The sequence below is a fragment of the Pan paniscus genome, chromosome 9, assembly GCF_029289425.2.
Source record: "Pan paniscus chromosome 9, NHGRI_mPanPan1-v2.0_pri, whole genome shotgun sequence".
Taxonomy (NCBI): Eukaryota; Metazoa; Chordata; class Mammalia; order Primates; family Hominidae; genus Pan; species Pan paniscus.
In genome coordinates, this window is record NC_073258.2 from 35,766,983 (window position 1) to 35,790,495 (window position 23,513).

The 23,513-nt window shown below is 42.8% G+C and overlaps 1 protein-coding gene across 5 annotated transcripts in view; it reads left to right on the forward strand.

Annotated features, from left to right (window-relative positions):
• The window catches only part of KIAA1549L (KIAA1549 like), a 296,602-nt gene that overhangs the window by 170,064 nt on the left and 103,025 nt on the right, over window positions 1-23,513 (forward strand). For all 5 annotated transcript variants that reach the window (XM_003830391.7, XM_034932384.4, XM_055094267.3 and 2 more), the window contains 6 exons: window positions 361-476; window positions 3,645-3,864; window positions 4,710-4,843; window positions 12,312-12,474; window positions 14,240-14,299; window positions 20,692-20,843. In XM_003830391.7, coding sequence (XP_003830439.3) covers window positions 361-476; window positions 3,645-3,864; window positions 4,710-4,843; window positions 12,312-12,474; window positions 14,240-14,299; window positions 20,692-20,843 — 845 coding nt within the window. The remainder of the gene's footprint in view (window positions 1-360; window positions 477-3,644; window positions 3,865-4,709; window positions 4,844-12,311; window positions 12,475-14,239; window positions 14,300-20,691; window positions 20,844-23,513) is intronic.

Consider the following 23,513-nt stretch of genomic DNA (forward strand, 5'->3'; position numbering starts at 1 on the left):
AGCACCGAGCTCAGGGCCTGCACCTAAGGAGGCTGTCCATGAATGTTGTTGCAGTAATCTCATCGCATGCACTGTCGAGCCGGCTTTCAAAGTCAGAGGCAGCATCTGTCAGAAATGAAACGCCACCAGCATACCAGCTCTCTCTCTACTCGGGTCACACAAATGGCTAGGGCCTTCTTTCCTTAGGACTTTAGCGGGACCCACAGAGCTGACACCCCAGCGCACCCCCTCAGTGATGGCCCTGTGCTTACCAGCTCTGCCCAGAACTTGCAGAAGGTGGTGGTTGGGAGGAGCAGAGGGCAAGTGAATGATGAGGTTTGCCGCCTTGCCTGATTGCCATGCTTCTATTTTACCCCACAGTTCTCTTTCTCACCCAAAGGAGAGCGCAGATCAGTGAATCCTTGAAGTTCAGTATCGCCAAAGGGCTCACACAGGCATTGCGGAAGGCTTTCCACCAGAACGATGTCTCAGCTCACGTAAGTGCTTTGCTTTGTAACCAAGCTAATCCATCACAGTCTGGCTCTTGGGTCTAGAATATGTTTAGATTGTTTTCCTCCTTTCTAGGGATCATAACAACACTGACCAGAAGTAGAATCTGTCTTCACTTTAGCAACTAGCTAATGTGTAGTGGCTTGAGAAAAAGGTCAAATTTTGAGATGGAAAATGGAGACTAATTGCTTTATGTCTAGATTTATTTTTAAAGATTGGATATATTGGCCAGGTGGGTGGCTCACACCTGTAATCTTAACACTTTGGGAGGCCGAGGCAGGTGATCACTTGGGGTCAGGAGTTTGAGACCGGTCTGGGCAACATGATGAAACCCCGTCTCTACTAAAAATACAAAAATTAGCTGGGCATGGTAGCAGGTGCCTGTAATCCCAGCTACTTGGGAGGCTGAGACAGGAGAATCGCTTGAATCCAGGATGTGGAGGTTGCAGTGAGCTGAGATCATGCCGCTGCACTCCAACCTGGGTGACAGAGTGAGTTTCTGCCTCAAAAACAAACAAACAAACAAACAAACAAACAAGCCTGGATATATTGTTTTAAACCATCCCATTATCCCATCGTTTGGGGAAAGTATTTACATTGTTCATGTAATTTTCTAGAAAACTCTCCATTGCTTTTCCCCTTATTTTCATCACTATTGTAAACAGTGATTTATTTCTGGACATTTAAAAATTACCCTGACTTGTAAATCGAGTCCGACTTTGCTTAAATTGCCCACTGCAGACAGGGAAGTAACATTTTTTCTTTTAATGCCAAGTACTGTTTAATGAGTGCTGGCTGATTTTGATGTCTTATCCAAGAGATGGAAGCTTCACTTTACATCTTTGGGTTTGATTCCAAGTTTTCAAACAGTAAATGCAGTTGGCAGTCAGTAGACTCCCATTTGCACCACTAAAAACTATTGCTGTGGCTTCTTCTTTTGATGTTCTGTCCTACAGCTGCAGTCAGCTTACTGACCCCCTCCCTCCCATCAACACCAAGGACTAGAAAGGAGATTCGGCACATACTTTATTGATCATAGTCGATCTCTTTTATATATTTCTAAAAAAGAAGAAAAAAGAAATGCATTATATGAGAGGCTTTTATGATTTCTGCACCAGAAACTTTATGGGAAGTTGAAAATGTGAATATTTCCATTTAATTGCTTGATACAATTTTCACTAATCTTCAAACATTCTCAAACTGCTTTTACAGTTTTGGTCTTTGCTGCATATCTTTACAGACCAGTGTGACAATGAGTATTTTTTTTATGGACTCTGTTTTAAAAACTTAAGCACATTTTTTTGAAAGGGCATTTGATATTACCACCATAAATGGAAATCAAAATCATTTGCCACAAATAAAAGGTGATGGTAAGAATGAGAATAATGGAAACCAAACAGCTTGTTAAATTCAGGCTAGAGGTTGTTGCTTGCAGAAGGCTCTAAGGCTGAGCCTGGTATCCCTTTGTTAGTTTGTTTATTTAAAAAAGGAATTAGCAAGGGTTAGAGAGATGTTAAAAGCAAATATTCACTAAACTGAGACTTATTCCTTGGGGTCATTAGAAGGGTTGAAAGGGAACAACTTTCTCACTGAGTGATTTAGTTGATTTAGTGTTGTCTTGTGCTGTGTCCACGTTCCATGCTGAAATACCTCTTGTTCCACCTAAAATCATCTTGAGCACCATCTTCATGAAAAACTGAGGGGGAGCACACAATGTGGAGGAAGCAAAGGCACACCCATCCTGTTGCAAAATCAGTTGTCTTTCTTCCTTTGGAAAATACACATGGGGATGCAAGAATATGGGGAGAAAGCAGGTGTCAAAAACTTCCTGGCCGGGCACAGTGTTTGATGCCTATAATCCCAACACTTTGGGAGGCCGAGGTGGGAGGGTCACTTGAGGCCAGCAGTTTGAGACCAGCGTGGGCAACGTAGTGAGACCTCCATCTCTACAAAACATATGTAAGTTAGCCAGGTATGGTGGCACACACCTGTAGTCCTAGCTACTCGAGAGGCTGAGGTGGGAGAAATGCTTAAGCCCAGGAGGTCAAGGCTGCAGTGAGCTGTGATCATGCCACTGTACTCCAGTCTGGGTGACAGAGCAAGACCCTGTCAAAAAAACAAACAAACAACAACAACAACAACAACAAAAGAAACAAAAAAACCCCACAAAACGAAACCCTGAGTTCCAGTTTTACAAGATGAAAAGAGTTCTGGAAATGGATAGTAGTGATAGCTGTACACCATTATGAATGTGTTTAATAGCACTGAACAGCACACTAAAAAATGGTTAAGATGGTAGATTGTATATTGTGTGTATTTTACCACAATAAAAACTTGGAAAAAAAGGAGCTGCATACATATACGTATGTGTATATATGTTACTCTTTTCTCTGTTTTTCAAATATACAGATTCTATAATAAACATTATATTTAATATATAAAAACCAAAACAAATTAAAAAAAAAACCCTGAACTGTAAATATGTAACACCAAGAAAGAAAAAAAGAAAAAATAAGAATAAAATCTAAAGCCTCAAAATCTTGCAGTTGAGACAGAAAGAGCTCAGACCATCAGTGTCCCCTAGGATTCAGCTGTCAGAGAAATTCTCTGGTGCATCCCTGCCTTGGTCTTGAACCAATTTACAAGCCAAGGACAGAGTCTGAACAAGTCTTCTCTCTGCTTCTAGAAAGAGGAATTCACTTTACTTACTTCTTGACCGGTGCCCCAAAGGTTCCCCCACTTAATCTATCATTTCTACCTTTTAGTTCTCATAAATGATGAGAAATATAAGAAAGTGATTTTGCCCAGCATTTCATTCACTGAAAATCTCTTTGAACTACTCTCTCCTCCCTACCTTTTTGGTAATAATAATTGATGGTCACAGGATTATACTGAGCCACTTAAAGAATAAAAAAGATACAGATTTAATTCTATTCCATGAAGGTTTGATGTAAATTATATTTTGTTTTTTTTGTGATATTTTGAGACTTGCCAATCCAAGTTATGCTTTATAGGGTTGTTAAGAATATTTGTTGAACGAGAACATTCTATTCTCCAGTCTTGTTTCTAACAGCCGTGGTTCTAAGAAATACCAGGAAGAACTTAAAGTGCTGTGGAAATAAACAATGGGTTTTGTGGGTCCATTTGTTTTGTAGGTGGACATTCTGGAATATTCTCATAATGTCACAGTTGGTTATTATGCTACCAAAGGGAGGTTGGTGTATTTGCCTGCTGTGGTGATCGAAATGCTGGGTGTGTATGGAGTCAGCAACGTCACTGCAGACCTGAAGCAACACACCCCACACTTACAGTCTGTGGCAGTACTTGCCTCCCCATGGAATCCCCAGCCTGCAGGCTACTTCCAGCTAAAAACAGGCAAGTGACTCGGAAGGAAGGGATTTTCATCCATTCTTGGGTTCAGGGCAGTACCAAGTGGACACCTGTTTAAAAGCTCCATTCTAGCTGCTGTGTCATTTTTTAGTCCCTGTGAACCGTCTTCAAAGGGTCCTGCTAATCAAATGTCCAAGTTCCTTGCACATCAGCCTAAACTCTTCCAACCCTAGATTTGTTAGAAATGTTCTATCATAGGAGCCTTCCTTCCCAATTTACAAACTTAGTACTTTTGAGCTCCAGGTACTATATTTTATATTTCTTTCTATATTATCAGTGGATACTAATAATAGTTGAACATGCAAAAAAAAAAATCTATCGTTTGGAGTAATGGGTTCCAGATGCCACTGAATGAGAATCTCTGAGTTTAGGTCTTCGAATATATTTTTTTCAAACTCTCTGGTGATTTCGGGTCTGCAAAGTTTGTAACCTACAAGAGTGGAGGAACTCTTAAAATCGAAACACTCAATCAACTTAGCAACGGAGGTCAATGATTTTCTTCCCTCCAAAGAAATAGAAGGCATGATCTCTCTTAGAGTGTGATTTGTCAGTCTTTGAGCAGATGTCTACATATTCCAATCAAATAAAATCATAAAATCTTTTGCGTTGGAGGGAATCTCTGGTTCGATCGTGCTTTTAATTCTTCTGTGTTATATAATTCATCTTAAGAGCCACTTTCAAAACTACAAGCAAACCTTGTCTGGCCTTATTATTTATTTGCCTAATTCCTCTCATCTAAAATCATGCTGTTTGATATTATGACCACTGTTAAATCCAAGGAACTGAGACATGGAGCTTTAGTGAGCACTGATTGACTTCTCTCATTCTAGTGCTGCAGTTTGTGAGCCAAGCGGACAACATACAGTCCTGCAAGTTTGCTCAGACAATGGAACAGAGGCTGCAGAAGGCATTCCAGGATGCCGAGAGGAAAGTCCTGAATACCAAAAGCAACTTGACAATTCAGGTAGGGAGGAAGGTGCTTCAGGCTGTGTAGTTGACAGACAACCACAATGCAGAGTCTGGCAAGAAATGACTTGGGTCTTCCCTTTCAGAGCTACCATGTATAAATGTAACTTTGTACTTCAGACATTGGTGAGGATGTCTGGGGTATGGCCATGACAGGAGGGATGCTGTGTCACTGTGCACCTATTGTGGTTTGGGGTTTTATATTTCTTTCCCCATGGGATGCTTTCTCAGGCCTTTCTAATACATTTATTATTTTGAAAAGTTGAACTAGGCTGTACTGTATATGTCAAATGTCTAATATAAAATGAATAAATGAATCAATTCCAAGTATCTAAGTCACCAAGATTTGCCCATTCTGTGATTTTATGCATTGGCTTATATTCCAGTTGCCTTAGTTTAGACACATGCCAACACACACACACACACACACACACACTCACACACTCACACACATACACATGCATTTTATATTGAAGTCTTTACTATGTGCCAGGAACTGTGCTAAGTGTTTTACAAATATTTTCCTACATAATACTTAAGACATCCTTCTGAGGTATTACTCCCATTTCACAGAAGAGAGAACTGAGAGGCTAAGAAACTTCCAGAAGGTCACACGGTAAAGAATGGAAGAAGGACCTGAGTCAATCCACTACACCATACTCACGTCGATGCAGTGTAGAAATGGGGTCCTTAATGAAGCCTGTGTCAAACAACAGAATTCTTTCCCAGGGAAAATCCCTGGGAAATGAATCATGGCATGAGTAAGAAGGAAGTAAGAGATGAGGTTAGAAGCTACAGGAGTCTAAGAGTTAAAGGGTGATGGGAAAGCGTCCCCTGTAGGGGCTGCTTTTATTGGGGGACAGGATTTTAGATGGTCTAAACAACCCTTTTAAACATTTAAACAGCCCTTTTAAAATTTTTTTAATTATTTGTAGAGATGGAGTCTCCATATATTGCCTAAGCTGGTCTCTAACTCCTGGGCTCAAGCAATTCTCCCTTCGTGGCCTCCCAAAGTGCTGGGATTACAGGCATGAACCACCACACATGGTGCGCTGTATTTTTTTTTTTTTTTTTTGCAGTTACGTAGATATCATCCCACTAAAGACAGATGCTTCTTAATGATACTCATCTAGCCCCCAATTAACTCTTCTTTTCAATGTCTCTGTTTTGACTACTGAACTAAAGCCTTTGTAATTAGACCCAGTGGTTTTAAAATGGACATTTAGCGTAAGTGAATTATCAGCAAAGCCAATATGATGTAGAAAGCATACAATTTAACTTGAGTGAGCAGCTTTCCTGTTCTAGATTCATCCAAAGTGTAGATGGAAGTATCTCATTATGATTTGGTTCATGTTAGACGAAGATCTAAAAATGTGTTACAGACTGAAGATTTATGTAAGGAGTGTGACTCAGCTCTCTTGTGGGAACTCTTTTTCTTTCTGATTGGATTTGTGATCCTCACAGGTGCATGAGCCTAGTTAGATCTTGGCAGCACAGCATACTTTAATTGTATTCAGGAAGCACAGACTTATTGAGTATCTGCTATTTATCAGGCACTGGGAAGGACACCAAGATAAGCTGCCCTTGGCCTTAAGAAGCCTCCTTGTGTTGTTGTATGGTAGTTGTGGGCCATTAGAGGAAACTTTATAAATCAAGTAACAAACCTTCCTTGGAAAAGATGATAGGAGGTGATTCGAAGATTACATCTAAATAGATTTTAGATGCTCTTGAACATTTAAACGGCTCTTGAAATGAATGGATAATTGGATGAATTGTTTTTTATTAACCCTGTTTCCATTTTTGCCTTGGCTGACAGGAATCCCAGAGCCAAATTTGTTGCCTGGATTTAGTAACCCTCAGGGCCCCTATATTATGCGTGGTAACTTCATGCTAACATTCCCTTGGGGCTGTCTTTCACCAGGGCCTGTTTTTGTAATTAATAACTTTTCCTTTTATTGTATAATATATAATTTGTAAGGCACCTTGAATCCTTTGTAGAATAAGACCATGTAAATATTTAATTAATTTGCTCAGATAGTCATTGAAAAATCGACTTAAAAACTTGTATAGGTTTGGTATTAGGGACTAGATTACAGTGGACTCAATTAGGACGTGTTTGATTGCCAGGGACAGAATCTAAGCTGATGAAGCTTAAGCAAAAAGAGGAAGTGATTGGCTCATGTAACTGAAAGGTTCACACTTATTTATTCCGACACAGTTGTATCCAGGTGATTATTTGATTTCATCAAGCTCTCTCTTCCTGTCTTCGTTGGCTTTGCTCTGCACTGGCATTGTCCGTGGCTCCCATGGGGTGGCCGCTCACAACCCCAGGTTTGTCTCATCCTTGTTGCTCACAGTCTTGTGGAACCAAAGTGCCTTTCCTGGTGTCATTCCAGTAAAATTCCTGGGATTAGCTCTCATTGAACCTACTGTGCCCTTTCTGGGCCAAGGAGGTTAAATGTCCCAATGAACTAGGCCTGACTACTCCTGAAACTTGGGTGGGGCAGCCCCATCCAGAACACATGAGCCAAGAGGAGAAATGGTTCCCTGAGGAAAATTGTGATGCTATCAAGAAGGGAGGATGGATGCTGGGTAGGCAAACAACAGCTTTCTGTTCCATCAGCCTATAGGTCTTCTTAGCTAAATGAATCATGGCATGAGTGAGGGGTAAGTAAGAGATGAGGTTAGAGGCTACAGGAATCTAAGAGTTAAAGAGTGACAGGAAAGTGTTCCCTGTAGGGACTGCTTCTATTGGGGGACAGGGCATGAATTTCAGGGATCAGTGCCATGACTTTGAACCCGTAGGCCTCTTATTTTTGGAGCTAGTCTTAAGTATACATCAAGAATGACCTCACTTTTCTTACCTACAAAAAATTAGTATATTAAAGAAAACAAATAAATGGAAAGACTTCCTGTGCTTATGGATTGGGAGACTTTATATTGATTGTTACTACCCAAAGGAATCTGAAGATTTAATGTAATTCCTATCAAAATCCCAGTGACTGTTTTTCACAGAAATAGAAAAATTAGCCCTAAAATTCCCATGGAATCTCAAGGGGCTTTGAGTAGCAAAAGCAATCTTGAAAAGGAAGAACGAAGTTGGAGGTCCCATACTTCCTGATTTCAAAACTTACTACAAAGCTATGGTAATCAAAACAATGTAGTGCTGGCATAAAGGCAGACATCTAGACAAATGGAATAGAAGAGAGAGCCCAGAAATAAACCCTCTTGTATGTGGTCAAATGTCTTTTGACAGAGGTGCCAAGGCTATTCAATGGGGAAAGGACAGTCTTTTTAACACATTAGGAAAACTGAATATTCACATGTGACCCCAAAAGAATGAAGTTGGATCCTTACTTAACACCATCTACCAAAAGTAACTCCAAATGGATCAAAGATCTAAATGTAATATCTAAAACCGTAGGACTTTTATGGGAAAACATAGGAGAAAAACTTCATGACACACAGTATTTGGCAATGATTTGTTGGACATGACACAGGCAAACAAAAGAAAAAGTAGGCAAATTAGACTTCATCAAAATTAAAAACTTCTGTGCATCAAAAAACACTACCAGCAGAGTGAAAAAGCAATTCATAGAATAAATGAAAAATATTTGCAAATCATATATCTGGTAAGTAGTTAATATTCAGAATATATAGAGAATATACCTACAACTCAATAATAAAAACAAACAAAAAAATCCAATTAAGAAATGAGCAAAGGACTTGAATAGACATTTCTCCAAAAGAGATATACAGATGACTTAAGCACATGACAAGATGCTCTGCGTCACTAATCATTAAAGAAATGCAAATCAAAACCATGAGATACCTATTCACATCTATTAGGATGGCTATTCTCAAAAAATGGAAAATACTAAGTGTTGGTGATGATGTGGAGAAATTGGAACCCTAATGCATTGCTAGTGGGAATGTCAAATAGTGCATCCCCCGTGGAAGGCAGCATGGTGGTTTCTTAAATAACTAAACATAGAATTACCATACGGTTCAGCACTTTCATTTCTCATTATATACCAAAAAGAATTAAAAGTAGGGACTCAAACAGGTATTTATACACCCATGTTCATAGTAACATTATTCACAACAGCCAAAAGGTGGAAGCAACCCATGTGTCCCTTAATGAATGAGTGGATAATCAAATGGCATATATACATACAATGGAATATTATTCAGCCTTTAAAAATGCAGGAAATAATGGATGATTGGAATGCAGAAAAATTTTAAAAAGGAAATTCTGATGCATGCTACAACAGGGATGAACCTTGAGGACGTTTTGCTAAGTGAAATAAGCCAGCCACAAAAGGACAAATACTATATGATTTCTCTTATAAAAGGTATCTAGAATTGTCAAATTAATAAGTGATTCCACTTATAAGAGGTATCTAGAAAGTAGAATGGTGGCTGCCAGGGGCTGTGAGGAGGGAGAAATTAGGAGTTGTTTAGTGGGTATAGAGTTTCTGTTTGGGATGATAAAGAGGTTCTAAAGATGGATGGTGGTGATGGTTGTACAACAGTGTGAATGCACTTAATGCCACTGAACTATACACTTAAAATGGTTAAATTTTATATGTGTGTTTTACCACAATAAAAAAATAATTATAACTTAACTGGTCAAGTATAGTATATACAGAGGCACCCACATTGCAAACTTTGTAGGCTTCCTCGGGCTCCAGTGGGATTTGGGTTTTTGTTTCATTTTGTTTTAGAGGCAGGGTCTGGCTTTGTCTCCCAGGCTGGGGTGCAGTGGCACAATCATGGCTCACTGCAGCCTCGGACTCCTGGGCTCAGGTGATCCTCCTGTCTCAGCCTCCCAAGCAGCTGGGACTAAAGGCATGCAACATCATGCTTGGCAATTTTTTTCTATTTTTTGTAGAGACAGGATTTTGCCATGTTGCCCAGGCTGGCCTTGAACTCCTGGGCTCAAGTGATCCATCTGCCTCGGCTTCCCAAATTGCTGGGATTACTGGCATGAGCCACCACACCCAGCCAGGATTTGGTTTTGTTGAGAGGTAAAAATAGAATGTTCACAATAGAGATAAAGATTGAAAAGTTTTTTTTTTTTAGTTATTATTTTTTTAGGTGGCCGTATGGTGAAGTTTTTTAAATTGTTCAGAAAGAAATGCCTTTCTTTTTGGTACCTTGGGAAAGAATATGCTTAGCCACAGGTATTCATGACTTGGGGAAGAGGCTAAACCACATTCCAAAAATACTTCCAGAGAAGAGAGTCAGAGTTGAATGGACATACTGATTCAGTTTATTGTTAGTCATGGGAATATAGGCTCTGGATTAAACAATTAAAAAGGGACCAGTTATGGTGGCTCACAATTGTAATCCCAGTACTTTGGGAGGCTGGGGTGGGTGGATCATTTGAGCCCAGGAATTTGAGACTAGCCTGGGCAACAAAGTGAGATCCTATTTCTACAAAAATGAAATAAATTAGCTGGGAGTGGTGGCGTGTGCCTGTAGTCCCAGCTATCCAGGAGGCTGAGGTGGGAAGATCGCTTAAGCCTAGGAGTTCAAGGCTTCAGTGAGCTACAATAAGGTCACTGCACTTCAGTCTGCGGGACAGAGTGAGACCCTGTCTCTAAATAGGAAGGGGGGGGTAGAGAAAAGGCGGGGGAGAGAGAGAGAGATCGATTGATCAATCTTCCACTTATGGGAAAAAGTGGGAAATAAAATGAAGAGCTCTTCCCAATAGTTTCCTGGGTGATGGATTTCCTAAAAACCCTGACTTGATCATTACACATTCTATGCATGTAAGAAAATATCACATGTACTGCATACATATAGATAAATATTATGTATCATTTTTTAAAGTCTCTAAAAAAATTTTTTTAATAGGAAGGTGGCAGAGATGTTAATATGTGAACACCCAAAGGTCTGGGAAAGACAGGGTGTTAGTCAGTGTCCTGACAGGAAAAGGAGGCTGCATTCAAATGAAGGTGGCTTTGTAGAAAGAAGAGTGGGCAGGCTCTGGGCAAACCGCAGGAGCAGTACGGTACCCAAGGCTCTAACAGCTGGGACCCGATGGGGTGAGTGCGGGGTTCGAGGTTCAGCTGCCTGATGGGAGTGAGCTTTGACCCCGTAAGGAGGGAGTCCTCAGCATCAATACTTTGACCTCACCCTCCTCCCTCTCTCCCATATCCTCCCGAAGGCAGTGGAGCCCACTGGGGTTGTCCACAAGGGTCTGCCTCCAGGGGCACCGGACAGGGCAGAGAGGGTGGGTGGCAGGAGGATCTGGAGGGAGAAGGAAAGGCACGCAGCACAGAAATTCACAAAAAAAGGCCTCACCAAGTTGAATGACTTCCTACTAACGATGCTTTTCAAATCTCATCTGTAGGATATTTTTGTTCATACATTGACCCAGAAAGCTTCATTTTCCAGCAACTGAAAAACTAGCTTCGACAAAATGTGAAAAGAAAACCATGCCATCTCATAGGATGTTTTACACATTCAATGTTGAATTAATAGACCACAAGGAAATGTAATTGCTCTGTAAAGAACATATTCTATATTTCTGAATTCCTTTTTCTTTTCTTTTTTTTTTTTTTTGAAGAATCTTGCTCTGTCTCCCAGGCTGCAGTGCAGTGGTGCAATCTCGGCTGACTGCAGCCTCTGCCTACTGGGTTCAAGCGATTCTCCTGTCTCAGCCTTCTGAGTAGCTGGGATTACAGGCACATGCCACCATGCCCGGCTAATTTTTGTATTTTTTTTAGTAGAGACAGAGTTTCGCTATGTTGGCCGGGCTGGTCTTGAATTCCCAACCTCAGGTGATCCGCCTACTTGGGCCTCCCAACGTGCTGGGATTACAGGTGTGAGCCACCGTGCCCGGCCTCTGAATTCCTTTTCTAATTAGGTTCTGTTGCTCTGCCTGTGACCAGACTGGTTTTCAGCTCTGTTGGCTCCTGGTCCTTTCAACTTTCAAATTCCCTGAAAGTTTGACTCAGGCTTTCTCTATCTGAGCAGTTGAGCCCTCCTTCAATGTAACATTCCAATGCTCTATTTTATATTTTCAGAATCACAAAAGTAACCTGAGACTATTTAGCCCAGGAAAAGATACACATACCAGTGATTAAGAACCTGGAGTCAAATCACCTGGGTTCAAATCCTGAGTCTGTCCTTTATTAGCTGTGTGACCTCGGGTTGGTCCCTTGATCATTCTGGGCCTTGGTTTCCTCATCTGTGAAAGGCAGTCATCACTGGATACATCTCCCAGGGTTGTGGTAAGGAGTAAATGAGATGACATGCCCTTAGCACCCTGCCTGGCACACAGCAAGCAATCAGAAATGATGACGGTTACTCTTGTCTCTTCCTTGCTGTTTCCCCGACCCCCTTTCATTCCTTCCCTCAACTCCTGCTTAGCCTCCCCCTCCCATGGCCTCCATGAAACACACCCTGGTCTTATTTGGCCTGTCTCCCTCCCCTTTTCTCCTGTGTTGATTCAGATTGTGAGCACGTCCAATGCCTCCCAGGCAGTCACCTTGGTGTACGTCGTGGGCAATCAGAGCACATTCCTCAACGGCACCGTCGCCAGCAGCCTCCTCAGCCAGCTCTCGGCTGAGCTGGTGGGATTCTACCTCACCTATCCGCCGCTAACCATTGCTGAACGTGAGTATGGCCATGCCTACGGGGACCCCAGTGTTTCCCCTGGGGCCTTTCTCCATTTAGCAAACATTTATAGTGCCAGGCCACATACTACCACCTTTATCATAAAGTGACAGCTAAAATATGTGATGGATTAAGGTGACAGCTAAATATGGATTAAGGAGGCAGATGGATTAAGGTGACGGCTAAAATATGTGATGGATTAAGAATTGATGAAAAGTTTAGTGTACATCAAAGAAAGCACTTGCTAGATGCCTTCGTCCTTTGCATTTCTCTTATCTCATTTAATCCTCAGACCTGCCCTATAAGACAGATGCAAAATTAGCCCCATTTTGCAGAGGAGAAAACTGAAGCTCTAAGAGGTTTCACAAGATACCCACTCTCACTTAGCTAGTGAGCCATGGGACCTGGGGTTTGAACCCAAGCAGTCTGCCTTCTGAGCTTATAATTCTGCCTGCTAGGGCAACCGATCTCTGAGCAATCTGGGTTGCTATGGTTTTTCTCCCACTTAGGCCATCAGCAAACGTTCCCAGACCTTGAGGCTCGGTCCTGCCTCCAGATATCATAATATAACTCATTTGCAGTCCATGGTGTGACTTCACTTGCTGAGGTCCCCGTAGTCTTGTGGCCTCATCTTTTTCTAATGTTTCAGTTACATAATCCTCATTACCATGCAACAGGCATAGACTTTGAAGATGCAGCAGGTTACATTTTGTATCCAAATGTTTATTTGGTAGCCAAAGGATGGAAAGGTTTGTACTCCTAAATTTAAACATTCTTACATTTCACAAGGTCACTGGGCAAGTTTATTTTTTAATACATATTAGCAAAATTGTCTCATAATTTCCTCCTGTAGTTGTTTTTGATACTGTAAATAAACAAGATAATATGCGTGAATGTACTTAGCACGTGGCAGCCACTCAGAATTTTTTTCAAATGTTTGTTTAATGGCAAGCTTTTGTAAATGTCCACGTAATAAGGAAAGATGACTCTGGGTTTTAGGGAAAAGATGATGTCATAAAAGATGGCATTATGTCACATGTCAGCATGTGAAGACTTTATTTTCCACCATCCTTTTATTTCTGAAAACAACTATGATTTATTGAGCACTAACCATATGCCAGGCAATGTACAAATCCCTTTGCATGTATCAACTCCAGTAGGCCCCATACTTGTAAAGAAATATGGGCCTTTTGTTACAAGCATGTGGCTACTAAACTTAAGTCCTTGACACTGAAAAAATCCATCCAGGAGATAATCATTCCTAACAATGTTAGTGATGGTCAGATGATTTTTAAAGAGAAAGCTACAGCAAAGACAGGTTCCTGCTGTGGGTCTTGATAAAGAAGGTGTTCTGTTTGAACAGAAGATTTTGATGAAAAAACAGAAAGGGCAGAAACTCACAAATCCTAGAAAACTCTTCATCTACAAGTTGGACCTTTATTGAGTCTTTTAGTTTTCTGAACAGTGAGATAGTTTTGGTTCATATGTCCTAGGATCCCTAAGAATCACAAAGCAGGATTTAGCCGCTTGCTATTTTGTCATTTATACCTGTTTTCCTTAATCAAATTTCAAATAAGCCAGGTGCCATAATGCATGCTTATAGTCCAGCTACTCAGGAGGCTTAGGTGCAAGGACCACTTGAGCTCAGGAGTTCAAGAACAGCCTGGGCAACATATCAAGATCCCATCTCAAATATAACTAACTAAATAAAACGAAACAAATCAAACCTATAAAAGTAATTGGGTATGTTTCTTATTTGTTTTAGCACTGGAATATCCCAACCTTGACATATCAGAAACAACCAGAGACTATTGGGTAATTACAGGTAATCTCTTATTTTGTAATTTCCCCTCTTCATGCTGTCAGATTTATTTATTTTTTAACTGTAGACCATTCATTAATAAGATTGGCACTTTTCTTTGCTCCTGTCTTATAAGTCAGGAAGTTACTTCTACAGGACCAGAAGTGAATGGGGTAAGCTGAGATAAGAAAAGACATCACACTGAAGATGAATATTAGCTAAACAATTCAAAACAGCTTTCAAGTCCTCTTTTGCAAAAAGTGACCCTATCAGAAGTTACAATGTTAACCGAAGAAGGTCTAGGGCATCAGTTTATAGTGAATGGTTATCAGTTTATAGATGAAAAGCCTTTTTGGACTGCCCTACAAAACCCAAATTAAAGTTAGAGGAAGGCTGGGCATGCACTTGCGTCTCTCCTCTGGCACAACATGCACCCAGACCAATCCTGGCAGGTCTTGACAGTGAGAGTGTGTGGAAATAGAAAGGGGTTCTTTTGGTGGCATTTTCTCTTTTGTTCCTTGACATTTTCCTGTGGATCTTTATGGAACAGCAAAAAAGTTCTTCTTTGTGTTTTTCAAAAGCCAGGCAGTAGTTTCGGGATTGAGAGCTGAAGAACAGATGTTTGTAGGAGGAAAAGTGGCCAGCCTAGCCAGGAAGGAGAGGAACAGGAGGAGAAGTATATGAGTCTACTGGCACTGCTATAAGCAAGTGCCACAGACTGGGTGGCTTCAACAACAGACATTTATCTGCTCTCAATCCTGGAGACTAGAAGTCTAAAGCCAAGGTGTTACAGGATTGGCTTCTTCGGAGACCTCTCTCCTTGGTTGAGAGATGGTCATCTTCCCCCTGCGTCTTCACATGCCCTTCCCTCTGGGTCTGTCTGTATCCTAATCTCTTCTTATAAGGACACCATCATATTGAATTAGGGCTCCCCAGTATGACCTCATTTTAACTTCATTTCCTCTTTTTTTTTTTTTTTTTTTTTTGAGATAGAGTTTCGTTCTCGTGGCTCAGGCTGGAGTGCAATGACGCGGTCTCGGTTCACTGCAACCTCCACCTCCCGGGTTCAAGCGATTCTCCTGCCTCAGCCTCCCAAGTAGCCGGGATTACAGGCACGCACCACCATAACCAGCTAATTTTTTTGTATTTTTAGTAGAGATGGGGTTTCACCATGTTGGCCAGGCTGGTCTCGAACTCCTGACCTCAGCCGATCTGCCCGCCTTGGCCTCCCAAAGTACTGGGATTACAGGTGTGAGCCGCTGTGCCTGGCCTAACTTCATTACCTCTTTAAAGGACCTGTCTCCAAATACAGTCACATTCTGAGGTACTTGGGGTTAGGGCTTCAAAATAGGAATCTGGAGGGACAGGCCGGGTGCAGTGGCTCACCCCTGTAATCCCAGAACTTTGGGAGGCTGAGACAGGTGGATTGCTTGAGGTCAGGAGTTCAAAACCAGCCTAACCAACATATCTAGTAAAAATACAAAAAAAAATTAGCCTGGCCTGGTGGCAGGTGCCTGTAATCCCAGCTACTTGGGAGGCTGAGGCAGGAGAATCACTTGAAACCAGGAGGCGGAGGTTGTAGTGAGTCAAGATCATGCCACTGCACTCCAGCCTGGGCAACAGAGAGACCGTGTCTCAAAAAAAAAAAAAAAAAAAAAAGAATTGGAAGTGGGGGGGACACACGTCAGCCTGTAACAGGGTGGAGGAAAATCCTGCACATCATGGAAGATGTGCCTGGGTAAGCAGCCTGGTCCCAAACCTCCCCTCTGTCCTCTCCCATCCCCTCTCTCACTTGCAGTCCCAAGCAAGCAGCAGATGGGCTGCTGCCTAAAATACTAAGGACTGTACACCCCTGCTGGAGGAAGCCTGCTCAAGAACTCTTCTAAATTGCAGAACATTGCATTTCTTTCCCTCTGCTGCGGAGCCATCGGTATGCAGAAATCATTTTACCTGCTAAGAAGGCAAACAAAAAAACCAACCCACCAGAGTTTATGCCCAAGAGAGAAACAGTGCTAACCCAGCAACACATTTTTGGAGCTAGTGGCTTATGTAACATTTACAAAATCATGTTTTCTTTACAAGGAATGGTGTTTTTTTTTTAACATGGAGATATTCCTCCCTTCTATTAACTTTAAGGTTTACATTAAATGATAACTCATTCACTCTTCACCACAGGCTGTCCTTGACAACCTCTTGTGTCATCTTTTCTTAATCTATCTGTGTCTTACTGTGCCTCTATTTTGGTAACATAACCTTAATCAAAAGCTCCATTCCAGGTCTTTTTTTCAGGACTCTCCTCAGACTTAGCCCTCTACCCACTCACTTATGAAACCCTTATTTGTTATTGCTGTTGGTGTTCAGAATAAACAGTGGCTTCCATCACTGTGTTTAGGGCTAGCTGGATCAGTTGGTTAGTGCTTGGGAAGGGCTGGAACCAGGTCTTAGGATGATCATCCTGCCTTCCCTTTGACCTGTGACCACCTTCTGAACCCCTGGGTAGCCACCAACCAACCTGCCCCATAATTTACCAAAAGGGTAGGGGATAGGGACCTGTGAGGCTTTGTTCAGCCTTTACTCCCAGACATGCATCACAGGCTTTCTGTCTTCTGCTCATTTCTAACAGCCAAGAGGATTTGGAGCAAATTCTCTTTTCTATAGTTTGTATTATAAAAGCCTGACATGTTTTCATCTGTTTTCCAACTAAACTTATATTAAATAGGTTTTTGCAAACTGTACATACTTCTCCTGCCTCAGAGGGTGGGTCCCTTCTTGATGGAAAATCACTGGCTTAAGGTGACTCCTGAAGTCTCTTTACAGAGAACCTAGAGGCTACCCTGCCACTCAGGGGTCCTGCAGTGAAGTTTGTATATGTGAGGCAAGATAGAAATGTGCAGATTCAATATTGCTGCCAGACAGAGGGGACAGCCCATTTCAGGCTTATCCATCTGCCTTTATTTCTCCCACCAGAGGCAAAATATCCCAGACCCAGCAATGGAAAAATTTCTTCTGGTCTCAGCTCTGCCATTTTCTAACCTAGTGTGTCCTTGAGCAAGCCACTCGGGCCATGTGGACTTCACATTCTCCTTTTGTAGGAGGAGGGAGAAGTATTAACTGAGCATTAAGATTCTTTTAGTGCTAAATGTGTAGGATCCAACCGCAAATAAAACAATTTAGCCTGAGTACAGAAGGCTGAACCAGGCCTGATCACTTGAATTGTAGAGCCCAGTGTGATTGTGAATAAAGAAGGAATAAGAGAACAGTGATGTGAAAGTCATTGAATCTTCTGGACAAAGCTTCATTGAACACAGCTGGGGACGTGCCCAGCTCCTCTAAGCTGAGTCACGGGTGGCCAAGGCTGGGGGACCAGGGCCCTGGCTGATGCACTAGGGGGCTGGTGTCTTCCTGGTTGTCTGCGCCAGGTCTGAGCTTCTGTGGTTCTGTGGTTTCTGTGTCTCTGTGAGAGACAGAGGTACATGCCCCTTTCTGCTGCCTTCCAGGTGGACAGAGAGGGCTAGGGAGCCTGAGCCTGCCACATTTTTCAGGGGAAGGGGGAGGAGCCACATCCTGGGACACATTTCCATGCCTTGCAGGTGTTTTCTTCCTATGGTAAGGATGTGTTTAGCAAAGAAGGGGCACATCGTAACAACAGCAGCTACCATTTATTGCTGTTCCCTCAAGGGCCCTATGATATATGATAGTACCAGGCTAGAAGCATTTTTTATTGAATTATCCTTTCTTAACAGTGACACGATCAGTAGTAGATTATGATCCCTGTGTTTTCAGATGAGGAACTGAGGCATAGAGAAACTCAGCAACTTGCCTGAGACTACTCAGGAAGGGGAAGCCAGGAGGCAAACTCAGGGCCCTGCCCCCAACTCCAGCTCTTCCCCAGCTGCCCCCTAAGAAGGACACATTCTCTTTGCAAAGAGTGGTGACAAAGCTGTGGAGATTGTCCAGTTGATCCCCTGTAACTCTGTGAGAGATTCCCACAGCCTCTGGCACTTCCGTGGAGGCTTTTTTTCTTTTTTTTTTTTTCAAAAAAATTTTTATTGGCTGGGTGTGTTGGCTCACACCTGTAATCTCAGCACTTTGGGAGGCTGAGACGGGAGGATTGCTTGAGCCCGGGAGTTTGAGACCAGTGTGGGCAACATAGTGAGACCTCATCTCTACAAAAACAAAAAATAGCCAGTGTGGTGGCTCATGCCTGTAGCCCAGGCTATTTGGAGGCAGAGGCTGGAGGCTTGCTTGAGCCCAGGAGGTCGGGGCTGCAGAGTCGTGATCCTGCCACTGCATTCCAGCCTGGGCAACAGAGGGAAACCCTGCCTCAAAAGAAAAAAGAAAACAATTTTATTGTAAAATATACCTAACATAAAAGTTACCATTTTCAACATTTTTAAGTGTGCAATCCAGTGGGATCAAGTATATCCACAATATTGTATAACCACCACTGCTATTTCCAGAACTTTTTTGTCCCCTGGAGGCTTTTGACTATTCCCTTTATTTGATGTCTGCCTTTGAAGCATCACCGAGATTCCCATAAAATAATCCCCGATGACACCTCTCGACTGTCCTGTGACCCCTCTCTCACTCTTGGCCAGTGGTCAGGAGAGGACAACTTAGAAGTAATACTTCAGTCATTTGATCTGTTATTTTGCTAGAGGGGCCGTCTTTGAACCGGCAAGTACATGGGCTTTTCTGTCTGGGGACAAGAGGTGGGCCAGCCCTTCCATGATCTGATAGCTGTGTCATGAGGGATTCCAGGGGTCCTCTGGGACCTGACACAGTGGGAACAGCACAACTCTTTGTTTTATGAATTTGCAGGAATTAGGCTGATGCGTGAGCTGGGAGTGTCTCACAAGGGCCCTAGAAAGAGAGCTGCTTTTATACCCTCCAGGGGGATTATTTGGCATTTATGGCTTCAAAGAAGTAATTTCAGAGACCTAGCTGTGGGTTTTCTTTCTCACTTGATCTATTTAAACATCATTCTCTGTATCTATTGTCGCCGGTTATCTGGGCTTATATGGAATGTGATGATTAGCGTTGGCTGCTTGTAGCCCCCTGTTGTACTGGATGCCATAACTGCAATGCATTCTTCACATCCAAGCTATTTCCATATCCTGGTAGGTGGATGATATCAATGATCCTTGGATGGGCTCTGGTAGAACAAACTCTATTAATAATGGAAAATCTTATCTTCCCAGCCCTTTCAAGTTTTGGTCTCTTTAAGAAAATGAGATTTGTTTTTCACATTTTTAATTTTAAACATGACCGTGTTTGAAGCAGCCTTTGTGTGTTTGGGGTGAAGAATGTTTCCCAAGGGATGTGGAACAAGGACTGGACTTTGGGGGTAGACAGAAAAAGGGAGGTGCCCTGATAGTAAGTGAACACAGCAGTCCTAGAACAGCCCTGGTGGTCCTGAAAACCCTCCTCCCTGCACTGGCCATGGCTGAAACCGTCATTCATGCCTTACCTGTTGACTGCAGATGCCCTGGCTGTAGATGAAGCCTAGCAGTGGAAAAAGGATGGGGAAGAAGGGTGTTCCCTTTACCTTCCTCACAGCAGGCAGTGTTCTAAGCTGCTTTACATATCCTGTCTCATTTAAACCCTAGAGCTCATTGGGCTTATGTTGGCTGTGATGTACACTTTCTTATTGCCTTTTTACAGAGAAGGACTTGGACTCAGAGAGGGCCAGTGGCTTGCCTGAGGTCCCTGAACTGACAAGTACCATAAGAGATAGCTCACTCTTTCCATTCAGCCATCCTCTTCTTGAATGAGAGAGCATCTGAGGGGTTTGGGTAGCTTTAGGGTGGGCATTCAAAGGACTCCACAGAGGAGGAAGAGATGAGGACACTGAACAGGGTAGTCTGCCCAGATATAAGGGATTGAGTTGCAGGATGGAGCTCAAGCTGTGGACAAGGCAAAATAAAATAGGAATAGCCCCGAGCCAGACCTTGAGTGGAAACCAGCAAAAATACCCGTTAGCCATACCTACAGCTGTGCTGTGTTCCCATGTGGACTTTTAGCAACACAGATCATCATCTTAGGTGAAGTCTGAGTTAAATACGGCAGCATTAGCAATGTCACAGTTCACAGAGCAAAGAGCCCAGGCTCTGGAGTTACACAGTCTGGCTTGGGTTTGGACCCTGACTCTGCTGGTTGCTAGCTGCGTGACCTCAGACTTAATCTTTTCAGCACCTATAACGTGGTCACTTAATCTTTTCAGCACCTATAACGTGGATAATGATTGTCATAGGGCTGTCGTGAAGGTGAAGTGAGGTAAGGTTGGCCAAGCCCTAACATGAGGTAGGACACAGTGGCCCTTGGTGGCCTGTGCAGCAGGGTCAGTGGTGCTTGTGCTTACTGAATCAGCAGAAAGTCTGCCTTCTGAGCCTCTCCTCTGCCTTCTGCATCCACAGTGCTGCAGGGTGTGGACAATTCGCTGGTGGGCCTGCACAACCAGAGCTTTGCCCGGGTCATGGAGCAGCGCCTGGCCCAGCTATTCATGATGTCCCAGCAACAAGGCCGGCGGTTTAAACGGGCCACCACCCTGGGAAGCTACACTGTGCAGGTAGGTGTATACAGAGCCACTGGGGTTTTCTAATAACTGGGGGTAGAGAGGGCGGATGTGCTTCCTGAGACTAAATAAGTCAATGTGTTCAGAGGAGCCTCCATGCTGCCAACTGACTAAGCCATTTTATCAAGGCTGCTGTTAGGTTTTGGGAACTGATGGTCATAACCATCAAAAACATGAAGGAGGGTGAGAGTTTGCTGCTCTTCTGACATTGTCACTAACTAGGTTATAACACAAGGAAGTCTCGGTACAAAATCTGTACTCATGCAGATATTTTTGAAACAAAAAATTCTTGGTAAGCAAGGACAAACTCATCATCAGCTTGTTCAGTAAGCTCAATGAAGTCCCAGCTCTCTGTCCTTTTAGACCTTCTCACCTCCATTCCTCTGAATAGTAGATGCACCATTATTCCAGAGACAGGATTCTGTTACCTGTATGTAGTCAGTTTCAACAAACAGAACCCTCCAAGCTTATAGTGGACACCTGGCCATGTAGAGATTTAGGCTGGAGGAATGTAGCAGATACTAGCTGTATCCAGCCCACATCCCCTTACCATTTTTGTGCATTCCAGTTGTAGTTCCAACAGCCAGCCTCTGAATCTTTTTCAGAGGGCTACTTTTGAGATGTCAAAACCTGCTTTGCCCATGCCATGCTGGTTGGAAGTGCCTGAGAATTACCAGTATTATAAATACCCTGGTTCTCTTGGCTGGGAGAATTCTGAAATGTATGTTTTAGATCATTTTCAGAGCTTTCCCACAGAATTAAGCTTTAGTCATTGACTGCAGTAACTGGCTTAATAACACATCCCTTGTAGGCTCCTTCCCATTCCTGTATTAGCTCCTCACCCTCCTGCCAGTTCGTTGCACCTCTCAGATAAACTAGAAGCACTCAGCTCTTCTCAGGGTCTACTTCTGAGGGCACCCAATCAAGGCAGTAGCCATCCCCAGGAGTAGAGATTCTAAACCTTTCTAGAAACTTTAGCCAGTTCCTGCAAGAATGGGAGCCTCTCTGGTGTATTCTAGCCAGGTCTGCTTATCTTGAATTGCACTGTCACCACTGAGAACTCATGTCTAACATTTGTTGTGCTAATTAACAAAGCTCTGTTGAGCATGATGTCAAATTAGAGAAGCACTCCTCGTAGCTGCCTCTGGAGTGGGGACTTCCTACCTGGAACTGAGCAGACTACCCCTGGCATGTGAACCCCTGATTGATGATTGACCACATCTGGGGTGTAACTGAACCATAGCACACATGCATAGTATCACACTGTCTAAGAGTAAGCATTTTAAGGGAAATTGTAGCCATTAGCATAGTCTGTGTGCAAATCCTGTCTCCAGGCAATCTTGAAAGTATAAACAACCCATCTTAATGAACACACTTCCCCACGTGAGTCATCGTCATGCCCCTGATGGAGACTCTAGGTCCCTCCATTCGCAGTTGGTGAATTTGGCCCTTTGTCCTATTGGATGTTGCTTTGGTTCTAAAAGTCTTTGTGGTCTGAGATGACCTTACCACGAGGTAAAGCGGTGGTTAAGCTTGCATGTCAGGTTTGTGATTTCTCCTTTGTAGGTTCCATGTGAGCTCTATAATTTCCACTCTTCCAAATGACAGGAAGAAAGTCACTGGTGCTCAGATAATGGAACTGGGATTTGCATCAGCCAAAGGGGGAGAAGGGGCCACCCTGCAACCCTGGTGTTATTTGTAAACCTAAGAAACCTAACACATTTTGCTTGCCAAAGGGCCCAGAGAGGTGTTCTTTCTCTCTCTCTCTCTTTTTTTTTTTTTTTTTGAGATGGAGTCTTGCTCTGTCATCCAGGCTGGAGTGCAGTGGCACAATATTGGCACACTGCAACCTCCGCCTCCCAGGTCCAAGCAATTCTCCTGCCTCAGCCTCCCAAATAGCTGGGATTACAGGTGCACGCCGCCATGCCCAGCTAATTTTTGTATTTTTAATAGAGACGGGATTTCACCATGTTGTTCAGGCTGGTCTCAAACTCCTGACCTCATGATCCACCCACCTCAGCCTCCCAAAGTGCTGGGATTACAGGTGTGAGCCACCACGTCTAGCCTTCTCTCATTTCTTCTAAGAGCTCAGTGCACTTGGCCCCTTTAGCTGCCTGGAAAGTCTGAGGGAAGAAGGTGGGGGTTTATTTCTGCAAATCCCTGATTCACAGAGGGTGTAGATCACCTTGTAACATACCCTTAAAGAAATCTTGGCAGGAAGAATTTGCTATTAAGTTGAAACTGAGAGAAACTATTAGATATTTGAATGGTCATTCAACTTCTACCAGATTCTACTAACACTTTCCCCACCTCCTTTCCCACTAGGGAAAGTAATAACATGCCCCAGTTTCCCCCATAAAATTCACTCTACATGGGTTACAATATCCTTCTACCCTGAGGCCTTTCTTCTGGGCTTAGATCATTTTAAAAGATGAGCTACCTTCATGAATATGGAGATTTAACTGTCTAGAATCTAAAGATATTTCTCTAGTTGACATATTTGAAAAATTGAGGCCTAAGAGAAAACATGTGACCACTAAAAATTTTTAAATATTTGACTTAATTTGTAATCGAAGTAAGGCAAGTTTTAACTACCACAAGATGCCATTTTCACCTACCGAAGATTAGTAAAATACTACGATCCAGTATTGATGAGTGTGGAGC